This window comes from Sylvia atricapilla, chromosome 27 (genome assembly GCF_009819655.1).
Source record: "Sylvia atricapilla isolate bSylAtr1 chromosome 27, bSylAtr1.pri, whole genome shotgun sequence".
Lineage (NCBI taxonomy): Eukaryota > Metazoa > Chordata > Aves > Passeriformes > Sylviidae > Sylvia > Sylvia atricapilla.
In genome coordinates, this window is record NC_089166.1 from 2,479,061 (window position 1) to 2,491,279 (window position 12,219).

At 43.3% G+C, this 12,219-nt stretch overlaps 2 protein-coding genes across 2 annotated transcripts; one reads left to right on the forward strand and one right to left on the reverse strand.

Moving 5' to 3' along the window:
* The first annotated feature begins 1,411 nt into the window (after positions 1 to 1,411).
* Positions 1,412 to 2,567, forward strand: LOC136372115 (olfactory receptor 4D1-like). The gene has a single exon (XM_066336585.1). The coding sequence runs from the start codon at positions 1,581 to 1,583 to the stop codon at positions 2,565 to 2,567; it is 987 nt and encodes a 328-aa protein (XP_066192682.1). The 5' UTR covers positions 1,412 to 1,580.
* A 4,087-nt stretch (positions 2,568 to 6,654) lies between these two features.
* Positions 6,655 to 8,540, reverse strand: LOC136372257 (olfactory receptor 10A5-like). Its single transcript, XM_066336788.1, has 2 exons — positions 8,486 to 8,540; positions 6,655 to 7,624 (listed from the first exon to the last, which is right to left on the reverse strand). The coding sequence occupies exon 2, from the start codon at positions 7,622 to 7,624 to the stop codon at positions 6,674 to 6,676; it is 951 nt and encodes a 316-aa protein (XP_066192885.1). The 5' UTR covers positions 8,486 to 8,540; the 3' UTR covers positions 6,655 to 6,673.
* Between the last annotated feature and the right edge of the window lie 3,679 nt (positions 8,541 to 12,219).

The following is a 12,219-nucleotide window of genomic DNA, read 5'->3' on the forward strand; positions in this document are numbered from 1 at the left end:
AAGCAGGTGTTATGTGGGTGACTCTTTTGTCTATATTTAGACAGAGTCCCTGCAGCTCCATGGATAAGCTTCAGCTCCATGGCTAAGCTTCAGCTCAGCCTAACTTGCCAGTCCTTGCTTTAGGCAAGGTGCATTTCAGGCAGAGGTGCTGCTTCCCAAGATAAGTGGTGTGGTTGGTGTTCTAGAGAGAAGGGATGCCACACAGAGGAACCTGGACAGGACAGAATTGGGCTGGGGTAAACCTCAGAAAGTGCAATAAGGCCAAGTACTGGGTCTTGCACATAGGTGAGGGCAATCCCAAGCTGGGCAATGCTTGGATTGAGAGTAGTCCTGCATAGGAGCACTTGAGGGTGTTTGGTGGATGAAAAACTCAGTATGTCTTGTCAATGTCCACTCACAGCCCAGAAACCACACATGTCCTGGGCTGCTTCAAAAGCAGTATGGCCAGCAAATCAAGGGAGATAATTCTGCCCATAAATTCTCCTCTCCTGAGACCTCACCTGCAGAAGGGTGTTCAGCTCTAGGGCCCCAAGCAAAAGGAGCACATGGACCTTCTGATCCAAGAAGGGCCACAGATATGGTCAGGAGGCTGTAGAACATCCTCTGTGAGAACAGGCTGAGAGAGCTGGAGTTATTTAATGTATGGAGAGAAGAGAAAGCTCTGAGAAAACCTTTCAGCAGCATTCCAGTACCAGAAAGTGGCTTACAAGACAAATAGAGAAGGACTTTATACAAAGGCATGTGGTGATAGAAGTGGCTGAGGACAGAAAAATGGGAAAAGTAGTCAGTACACTGGATGGCAGGGCTGATATTTGTAGAGACAATTTGGAGAAATAGGTTGGTATGAACATTACAAAATCTGCCATAAGTAAATGTGTCATCTTGCTTCTGGGAAAGGACAAGCCTGTGCAATCAGGCTAGTGGTGTGTCCAGGAAGCAGCTTTGTATGACCCTGGTGGACAAACAGCTGAATAGGAGATGGGAATGTGTTCATCTGTCAAGGAAGGCAACAGATAGCTTCAGCTCTGCCAGCAAAGGTCTGGCCAGCTAGTGCAGGGAAATGATCCCAGCCCTCCATCAGTGCAGGACTGTGTCAAAACCACAGCTCTCCAGGACAAGAAAGACAGTGGTACATAGACTTGAGTGACTTCCTTGAAGGGCCTTCAAATAATCAGTGGGCAGGATCACCTGGCACTCGGGAGAGGCTGAGGACAGGATTTATTCACCATATAGAATAGAAGGCTAAGGGGAAACCTCATTTCTGTGTATAACTAGCAGATGAGATGAGGATACAGAGGAGATAGAGCTTTCCTGGAAGTGTACAACAATAAGATGAAAGGCAACAGACACTACTTGGAACGTTCTATGTTCTCACTAAATGTAAGGGAATTTGTGTGGATTTTTATTTTTTGTTTTTCCTGTAACACTGGTCTTATACTTGAACAGTCCACAGAGTTTGTGAGACTTGATGACTTCCAGATATCCCTCCATAACATAAATTATTCTATGATTCTATGTTTTAATAATTCTATAGTCCAACACTTATACATTTATAGCTCTTGTTTGTGCAGGGATAAAGAATGGAATTAGAGAACATCACCACCACTGTGACAGAATTTGTCCTGTTGGGCCTGACACAGAGTCACAAGCTGCAGTATTGTCTCTATGTGATCTTCTTTCTCATCTATGTAATAACCTGGCTACTGAACTTCACCATCATTGCCACTGTGGCTATGGATCAGCAGCTTCACACCCCCATGTACTTTCTCCTGGCCAACCTCGCTTTCCTTGACATCAGTGATTCCTCGGTCAATACTCCCAAGCTGCTGTCAGGCCTCCTCAGCCAGCACACAGTGATCTCCTTCAGAGAGTGTTTTCTCCAGATGTTCTTCTTCCATTTCATTGCAGGTGCAATGGCCTTTTTGCTGGTAGGGATGACAGTTGATCGGTACGTGGCCATCTGTGAGCCACTGCGCTACTTGTCCATCATGAACTGGAACATGTGCATGGGGTTGGTGGCAGCTGCATGGTTTGGTGGGTTTCTTCATTCAATTATACAAATCGGTTTTCTTCTCCAGCTGCCATTCTGTGGCCCAAATGTACTGGATAATTTTTACTGTGATGTCCCTCAAGTCATCAAGCTGGCCTGCACTGACACTCGCATGGCTGAAATGCAAATGGTGTTTAATAATGGAGGCGTCCTCATCACCCTTTTTGTAATCTTGATTATTTCTTACATTGCCATCTTGCTTAAAATAAGGACATGCATCACAGAAGGGAAGCGAAAAGCTCTGTCTACCTGTGGAACACAGGTAACTGTTGTGAGCTTAATATTCATCCCCTGCATCTTCACCTATGCCCAGCCTTATAAGAAATACCCTAGGGACAAGGTGGCCTCCATTGTTTACACTGTGATCACTCCAATGCTAAACCCAATGATCTACACCCTGAGAAACACTGAGATGAAAAAGGCCATCAGGAGAATACTGGGGAAGATATTGCTGTCAGCAGGAATACAGAAACCAGCCCAGACAGTAGATCCAAAGACTGGTGTTTCCACTAGATAACTGTGGTCATCACTAATATTCCTGCTCCTTCAGTAAGTGAGCAACTTTCTAGATGTGAGATGGGGACAACATTCACCTCCCATCAGTTTAGGAAGGTCAGTCACAGAGAGTGTGCAGTATGGTGGAATGTCTAGGGCCTAATAAAAGTTGTCTACAATAAATAACCTGCAAAAACATCCCCATGACACATCCTGGGTAGTGACCTGCAAGGGGCCCCACCCACACCCTCCTTCTCTCCTGTGGAAATCACAGCTGATCTTCCACTCCAGCATGTCCCACTTCCCTTTAGCACTCCTAATTTCATCTCTAAGTTAGTACTGATACCTTACTGAACCTGGAAATAAAATACTTCAGAGATAATATTAGAACAGGAGGGAATATAAAGGCTGGTCTTTATTGGAGGCCTCCAGGGGCAGATATGGAAAAATATCCACAAAATGCCCACCCCCCACAGGGTGAATACAGTTTTATAAATAAGTTTAGCAAATTAGCAGAATTGACAAAAAAATCGCTAATTAGGAGCACAAGAGCTGATGCAATTTCCTCCACTTCAACCTTCTCTGAATCCTCCCCCCTCAGATGGAAACTAAACTTCGTGTATAAAAATATGTCCTGAAGAGCTGGTCTCAGCCTTGGTTCCTAGGGAGAACCAAGATAGGATAGGAGCCTTGGAATGTGTTTTGTCTTTCTGCCTATCAGGGCTGGGAATAGTACTGGGGAAGCTACTAGAATACAATAAAAGGCTGCAGAGATACAAATATGTGTAAAGAATACAGAGAATATATAAAAGAAAAAAAGCAAAAAATAATTTGGCACCAGCACAATGGCATCTGCATGTTACTGCATTAGTAACTTCACCAGCAATGTTGAGATAGAGAAAAAGTCATTCTGAAAATGCTTTAGTGGGAGAAAATTCTCAGACTTGTAAGGATTATTTAGGTTTAGAGCTGTGTGAGTTTAATTCCCTTAGAGAGAAAAGTGAGAAATGAAATCCCTCTTGACAGTAGAAAGAAAAATTCTCACAAAACATATAAACAACTGATGGGAAGAAAAACTGATTAAAGAAAGTAGAATTCAGAAAAATAAGAGGACAAATGTAAAAAGAAAGTAACAAAAGCAAACGAGGCAAAACCTCCTTATGTCACTTTTTGATGCTTTTGTTAAAGGTCAAAATTTCATTTCATGTCATGTCTTGAAATCATAACACTTCTTGACATTCTTTATTTTCTCCATTCTTTCTTCCTTCCATGGAGAGCTGAAGAGCTCATTGTGCTCGTTGTGTGTATAAATTGTGTGATATTTAATTTCTCAGTTAATTTAATTAATTGCTAATCCTTACCCATCTGCCTGCCCAAATGTCAGCACAGTGACCAGAGGCTGTACCTAGACTGCCTCTCATCTGAGCTGCTGCACTCAGTCCCTGCTGAGGGAGGGTGAACTCTGTGTGCCAGAGACTGGAGAGGGGTTTTCCTCTTTGCATCCTTTAGATAAAGTTTTCTCTCTCTTTTTTTTTTTTTTTTTTTTCAGTGTGCTGTTTATTTCTGGCTCCGAGGGTAATAATTATAGAATTGTGGCATCAGCTGTGGTTCTGGAGTGCTAACTCAGGTGCATGGGGTCTTAAAGCTCTAAGGTGCATTAATTTATTTGCTGTATTTATTTCTTGTAACTTATATTATTCCTGAATCATGTGACCTCTATAAGCCATCATCTAGAATTCTCTTGATCACTTATAATATTAATTCAATAAATCCAACTATTCCCTTCCTTCCTCCCTTCCTCTCTCTACTACATAGATACATGTATATTCATAAACCCCTTGTTTATTAATAAAAACTCAACACTGACCTTTACTGCCATAAGCTGAATTAAAGAAGCAGCACATTCCAATAATGCTAAAACTTCATTATGTGGTTCTAGAGTGAAGAATCAAGTACTGCACATCTAATGACTAATTTAGCTGTTTTCTTGGAGCTTCCTTTAGGAGATCAAGTGCATCAATCACAGGAGGTGATTTGACAGAACCATAAACTGCAGTAGCATGTCAAGAGCTCAGCAGCCAGTATCAAGACAGACACTTTAATCAGTACCAATTTTTGCCAGAAAAGGTAAATTAATTTGTTATTAAACACCATTTAACACCTTGTGAAAATAATTAATAGAATGAAATTAAATGTTAAAATATATGATTTTTAAAAAATGCATTCTTCTATAAAAATGCTAAGATCAGTAGTTCACGTATTGGGGATGGGGAAATGAATCCAGGCACATGAATTCTGCCTTGATCTGTTTGTGAAGCTGTGATCCACTGAATGGCATAATTTAACCACAACTTCTCTTTTTTATAGAGGAGAGAGGATGGTGTAAGTGAGCTCAGCTCTAGCAAAACCGATGGCTGTGTTTCTTAGAGACCAAAAATCAGTGCTCCTTGCTAGAGGTGATATTGTGATTTAATCAGCTAAACACCTGTTCTTGCTTTCTACCACATCAGCTTTTATTTCGGGTATCCTTCATGCACATGTGGCATTTGGAAGCAGGAAACAGAAGAGATGAATTCAGGAAAAAACAGAAAATTGCTGGTAGTGTTTGGGAGGAGGGCACTGCAGCAGGTATAAAAAAGGTTTGTTCCAAATGGATGACTGATTCTGGATGTCTCTTTCTCCTTGGACCAGAGTCTGAAACATTATAAAAAGAGGCAAAATTAAAAGCTGTAAATATCTGGAATGCAATGTCTTTTAAAGTGATTAACACTACTGTTATTATACTAGAATAATTAAAAAAATTAAAGAAATGCTTCTTTCAGTATTATCTTTTCAAGTAATAAAACAAGAAAAAAATTCTCTGTTTTTACAGAGGTAAAAGTAGATCAACTCCCAGAAGCAAAGTCTGTAGAAATGTAAATGAAATTTCATTAACGCTTTTCTCCAGTGTTCAAATGATGAAGAAAAAAGAGTTTCAAAAATACAGAGACAAGTTAAGTTCCCTAGAGGAGTCTAAGCAAACAACATTGCCAAATGCAATTAATTAATCACTTTGTCATTAACTCATTGCTGTGAAGTTTCTGAAGTCAGGCAATGACTTCAGCTGGAGATGACTTCATTGCCTCTCTCTTTTACCAACAACTAAACAAAAAAAAGAACAGTAAACTCAATTTTAATGGCCTTTACTGACTTTATGGCCAGGAACTCAGTCAGATGAAACAGAGACAGCACTCAAAGGTCAGTATGGCCACACTGAATAAAGATTTCTTTTGCTTGACCTCAGCATGGTAAGTACAGTTTGAATATTGCAGGCTCAGGCCTGGGCTATTCACCAAACCACAGCAGCTGTTCTATTCAGAATAAACTTTAAAACCCTCCCAAAGGAATACTCCTATGTTGTAGCAGCCCTTTTCTCTTTGTGCCCTTGCAGATATCAGCTAATCCTCTAGAAACTCTTCTTTTCATGCCTGGGTGAATTTCTCCAGCTGAGACTTGCAGAATACTCTTATCCCATGACTAACACTCCGCAGTGCTTGGAAGGTGTGGGTACTGCACTGTATTAAATGCTGAGTTCTTGCTGGAAATAAGGAATAAGCATTAGTTAATCTTCCTTTCTTTTACTTTCCACACATCTTAAATGAAAAACACAAGGCTCTGAAAGAAGTGAACTAATTTCCTTATCACTTTCATTTAGTGAACCTCTTTTCTGCTGGAAGGAATGGAAAACATATAATAAGGAAGAAAAAAGGCAAAGCAAAACATGTAGTCCCTATCAATTAGTGTGTGCTTAGCCTGGAAAATTCACTATAAAAGAATATTTCTTCAGTGAGAGGGTGAGGTGAACTCCTGCAGTGGAAGGAATTTCATTGCAGGAGTTCCAACCTGGATACTTGAACAAGATATGGGAAGTGTTCTGCTTTAGAAGAAATGTCTGGAATATATTTTGTACTCCTAAGGAAGAAATTGAGATAGAAATTTTAAATTATTTGCTTCTGAAACAAAGAATAAAGACAAAATAGTTACAGTTGTGAAAGAGATTTTTGTGCCTGCAGTTTCCCCTGAGCCATTAGAACCCACCAAAAATGGAAATAAGATTTTAAATCCACACCTTCATAGACAAGAAGATCTTTATTTCTTCATCAAAACAGCCATCACTCTGGTTAGTACTTCTTTCACTTCTTTATTCCTCAGGCTGTAAATCAGGGGATTTAATGTGGGAATTACAGTTGTGTATATGAGAGCAAGGATTTTCTTAGCATCTTGTGAATTACTGGATTTGGGCTGTAAGTAAATCAAAGTGCCACTCGCACAGTACAACGTTACAACAGTAAGGTGTGAGGAACAGGTGGAGAAGGTCTTGTGCCTGCTCTCTGCAGAGGAAATCTTCAGGATGCTGGAGATGATGCAGGTGTAGGAGAGCAGGATGAGGCAGAAGGGTGTGAAGATGACGAGCACAGTGGCGGAGATGAGCTGCCTCTCGTACAGCGAGGTGTCTGTGCAGGAGAGCCTGAGAAGCGGCGGAATGTCACAGAAGAAGTAGTTGATCCTCCTGGGCCCACACAAGGACAGGGTGAACACCCAGGCTGTCTGCACCACCGACACCACTTGGCCACTGCAGCAGGAGAGCAGCACCAAGGAGAGGCAAGCTCTGGTGCTCATGATGGCCGAGTACCTCAGGGGGCTGCACACGGCCACGTAGCGGTCGTAGGCCATGGCTGCCAACAGGTACCACTCAGTGGCCGCTAAGAAAACCACACAGTAGAGCTGTGTGACACAGCCCAGGTAGGAGATGCTCCTGTCCTCTGACAGGAGGTTTGCCAGCATCTTGGGGACAACGACTGTTGCTGTGGAAATATCCAGGAGGGACAGGACGCGGAGGAAGAAGTACATGGGCATGTGGAGGGCGGGGTGCACTGTCACCATGCAGATGAGAAGATTCCCAATGAGAGTCATGCTGTAAACTAAGCAGATTGTGAAGAACAGCAGGTGCTGAAGTTCTGGGTGGCTGGACAATCCAGAGAGCACAAATTCAGTCAGCAGGGTGTGGTTTCCTGCGTCTTGTTCCTCTGCTGGCTCCATCTGGGGGGAATCAGAGGGACAGACTGTCAGAGCCATAGTCACTGCACCAGGATCCCAGCGCTTCAGCCAGTTACTCCAACCAGGAGTCTCTTGGGAGTGCCTGGAGAGCTGCTGGATCAAAGGGTGGAACTCTGGAGCAGGTTGGGCTGAGCCCGTGGAGAAGGCAATGGCTGTGTGGGGTGTCAGGGCCCCCCAAGTGTCATTGTTTGAGACAGTCACCAAGCCCTGGACTAAGAGGGGTTGGCATTTAAGGGGTGGCTCCATCATGGCTGCAGGGTTAATTGCTAAGGATGTGCTCTTCCCCCAGATGTCACGTCTGTGCTCCCAGCTGGTCCCACGGGCACTTCCTGCAGTGAGGGGAACGCCCAGGTGACAACAGAAACAAGCACAGACCAAAGTGAGAAAATCCCTTTTGTTCCCTTAGAGAGCAGTGGGCATTGCTCCTGGCACTCTGTTTTTCCTACTGAGTGGGCTGACAGGGCAGCAGCCTTCCTCCAAATCATCTGAAGGCACCTTTAGAGCAACTCAAGTTCAGATGAAAGGCAGGGAAGTTCAAGCTGCAGGAGGCTTTGGATCACATTCACATCAATGCCCAGCTGTCAGGGGGACAGAAATGCCTCCAAGAGCCATGCTTTGGGAAAAGCACTCTCCAATGGAGCAAGCAGAAGCTGTGAAGGGAAGATCTAAGCCAATTCCTGTCCACAAAAACACCCACAGACAAAAGAAAGCAGCACCAAAGTAAACAAAAACTTCTGTCTGTAGGCAGGCAAAAGAAGAGGAATAATTCAAGGCAGAGGAGCCCAGAGAGAATGATAAGGAAGTGCAGAGGGTGAAGTTCAGGACCATCCGTTCATGACTCACATGCCCTCGTTCCCCTGAGGGGTGTTGCTGTGTGGGAAGTATTCGGCACTGCTGGACCAGCTCTGTTTTCTCACTGCCCAGGATGGGAAACTGAGGCACTGAAAGAGAGAAGAGATCAGCCCACCACAGAAGCGAGGGGTTTGGTTAATTCTGTGGCCTTCAGACTCAGCACCTCTTATCAAAGAGGCCACCAGTCACAGCCCTACACTAGAAAATCTCAAGGCACAAAATGCATTTTGGCATCAGAAATGTATCCATGAACAGGCACAGAGGGGGGAAGCACCTTTTGCTCTGTACACACAGGGACCACATCAACACAGCTGGCACAGAGAGGAGGACACAGCCTCAAAGCAAGAGCAGTGCCACAGCTCTGCCATGACCAGTCACCCTCAGGCTGACTCAGGTTTCCCCTTCAGGCTGTAACTCACACAGGACATCTGTGACTCACACAGATCTCCTGTCTGTGGGTTTCAGGTGTAAGCTATGGATCTCAGAGCAACAGATGGCTTTTAGACACAAGAACAATCAAGAAACTCCCAATATTCTCAGACATTTAACAGTTTGATGTATTTAAAAGGGATCTTTCTGGGTTTGACTGTTTTCATTAACATAGGAAAGAAAGGACACTTTTGTGAGCAATCTCTCAATATAGCCTGTGCATTACAGATAGAGAATGACATGAAAAGCTCCCTGCAGTCTCTAACAGCACAGGTTCACACTGGTTTTCTCAACTTGTTAGATCCATGTAGCTGAAGAGGAAACAACCTAATTCTGCTCTCCAAGCCCATATGAAAATTTTAGACTATGCTGTGATCATTAGCTCTTTATTAAAGTCAACAATACTCATAGCAGCCATTGTTTTACTGACAATTAGTCTTCTATTCCTTAATTCAGACCACCTCTCACAAACAACCCTTAATTTTTGTAATTTGTGTGTAGTGGCTCTGAAGCCCTTTAAATAAGTTTCGGTCTTAGCTCTTCCTTGGATTTTCTTTATACATTCACAATAGACATTTTGAAGTAAATTCTCCTACCTCCAGCAATTCTGCGATCCAGTGCCTCCGAAATGGGTGGTTCAAATTTTGATAGAAGAATTTCCCTTGTTTTTTTACATTAAGAACATCATTGGATTGATGATTCCTACTGGCAGTTAGCACTGCAGATTAAAAATTATATTTTGTATGCAGATGATCTTCTGCCACAGATGGAATAATCTGTTGACATTAGCACATGACATACACCATAGAAAGTCAGCCAAATACTCACCACACAGAGAGGAAGTAAGGGATTCCATTAGATTTGTTTCATCTTAGTTGAATTGGCTGCAGCTGAAAGGGTAGAGACCTCAAAGCATCTCTAGTTTTTGCCCATGAAGGGAACAGCTGAGCTGCCTCTTACACCTGGCTTCAGCAGTCTCTCTTGAAAGCCCCAAGTCCCCTAAGAGAGGTGGGATTGATTGAATCTGAATTCAGAAATGTCAGGGATGGTTGTTCAGAGCTCTGCTCCCTCTGTGGGCAAGGGGATGGAGCAAACCATGACATCCTTCTAAGAGCCCTGAGAAGCTGTTCTGGATGGCAGCCTTCTCCCCACCTTCTGTAGAGTGGGACCAGAGGGACTGCTGTCTTACATGTCTAAGGCTGTGAAGTCTGCATCCTCAGCAGCTGGTGGCTGCTTATTCACCTGAAAGGGCTGAGCAGCAGCTGGAAGCATCAAGGGATGAGTGACTCAGAGGACAGAATTAGCCTGATGTTGTCTGTTGCCTCTGATTAATTGGGCTGGGTGCCTTTAGGGGCAGTGCTGTCTCTGGTAGGCGAGTTTTCATTCATTTCCAACCACTCAGAGTTCATTCTTCATTCTTCAGTGACTATTGTCAAGTGTGAATCCTTCCCTTCCCTTCCCTTCCCTTCCCTTCCCTTCCCTTCCCTTCCCTTCCCTTCCCTTCCCTTCCCTTCCCTTCCCTTCCCTTCCCTTCCCTTCCCTTCCCTTCCCTTCCCTTCCCTTCCCTTCCCTTCCCTTCCCTTCCCTTCCCTTCCCTTCCCTTCCCTTCCCTTCCCTTCCCTTCCCTTCCCTTCCCTTCCCTTCCCTTCCCTTCCTTCCCTTCCCTTCCCTTCCCTTCCCTTCCCTTCCCTTCCCTTCCCTTCCCTTCCCTTCCCTTCCCTTCCCTTCCCTTCCCTTCCCTTCCCTTCCCTTCCCTTCCCTCATCAATACAAATACTGGTCATTTCCTATCAATTACTGTAGAAAAAAAGATACAATCAAATGAAAATCAGATTTGATTGGAATTTCACTGATTAAATCTGTACATAATACCAACCTAAACACAGCTCTGAGCAGCATCACCCCCTGATGTGTGAGAGACACCTGGTCTGGAAAAAGACTGACAAGAGAAGCAGAGAATGAGGCCCAAATTTGCATCAGAGGTGAATTGATAAATAACAAATTGGAGACTGAAGTGAGGGGGGAAATGAAGTTTCTTAATTAATTGACTGAATCTTTTAATGTCACAGCATTTGCTTCCTATCCATACATGAGGGTTTGGCAGAGATTTTTTTTTTTTAGCCATCTGATGACATTCAAATGCTGGTGATCTTCAGAGCCAATCCCCCTGTGTGAATTTTCCAAATCTCTGACTACTTCTGAAATTGTACCTTGAAGGCCTGTTTCTGCCCTTGGTAAATGAGAATGGCCTCCTTTGTTCAACCCAGAATAACCATCAGGAATCTATCTAATATTTCTGGTTTGAAAGTTTTCTAATATAAAATCAGAGTTTAATGAAGAACACAAATCATTAATCAAATCATCATTTAGCATCGGGAGAATTTATTCACCATGATTATGTGCTCAATCTCAGGGTAGAGGCCATGATTTTCCCTACTTCATCCAGAGATTAATTTTTTTAAGACCTTGAAAAAAGGAGAAGCAGCCTAAGTACATAAGTCTAGAAATATCTTGTTTTCAAGATGCTCCTGTGCAAGAGGAAAGCAATGTTCTATGGCTGTGCCCTCATCTGAAATACTGCTCAGGTTCATATCCCTGTGTAGTGGTTTCACGTTTGCTGATTTAGTGTCTTACCAAATTTAGTGTACTGGCCTGAGCATGTGCCCTCCTCCACCTGTGGGAGACAGGATATAAAAGAAAAATGCAAAACAGGCCCCAACTTAAAGGTAAACAGATACATTTTATTAACACACGAAGGAGGAAAAACAAAACCAAAAAAAAAAGACAGAAAAATAAAGACAAATAAACCCAGGGAAATTTCTAAACCAACCCTTTCTCCCATCACAAACTGTTCATTTTCTACCAGCAATGTAAAGAGGCAAAACTCAGAACTCCAGGTCAGTACAACTTAGAAAACACTAGAAAACACTTTGCCTGGCCCTGGCCAGCTCTCCCCATTCCTGTCAGAGGACGGAGGAAGCAAAAAGCAAAAAGCAAAAAAATCCAGACAGAACCAGTCCACGTGCAGGGGCCCAGGGGATCTCTCCAAAGGTCTCTGATGGGAATGCACTGCACAGATACCCCATTCCCTTCCCTGTGTACTCTGAACAAGCCCAGATCTCTCCATCGCTCTGAGAAGATTTTGTGACAAAAATGCAGACAATGTGTCATGAACCCCTAGCTAAGCCACAGTCAGGGGCTGTGAGAACAAAAGCAGCAAATGACACAACTGCTGTCAGGCTGAGGTTTCCTGTTTCAGCTCCACACAATATATATAGAGAGAGGTTGCCATTTTGT

Excerpts from the sequence above, each read along its gene's own strand:
- LOC136372115 (XM_066336585.1), top strand. The coding sequence starts at position 1,581 with ATGGAATTAGAGAACATCACCACCACTGTGACAGAATTTGTCCTGTTG.
- LOC136372257 (XM_066336788.1), bottom strand. The coding sequence starts at position 7,624 with ATGGAGCCAGCAGAGGAACAAGACGCAGGAAACCACACCCTGCTGACT.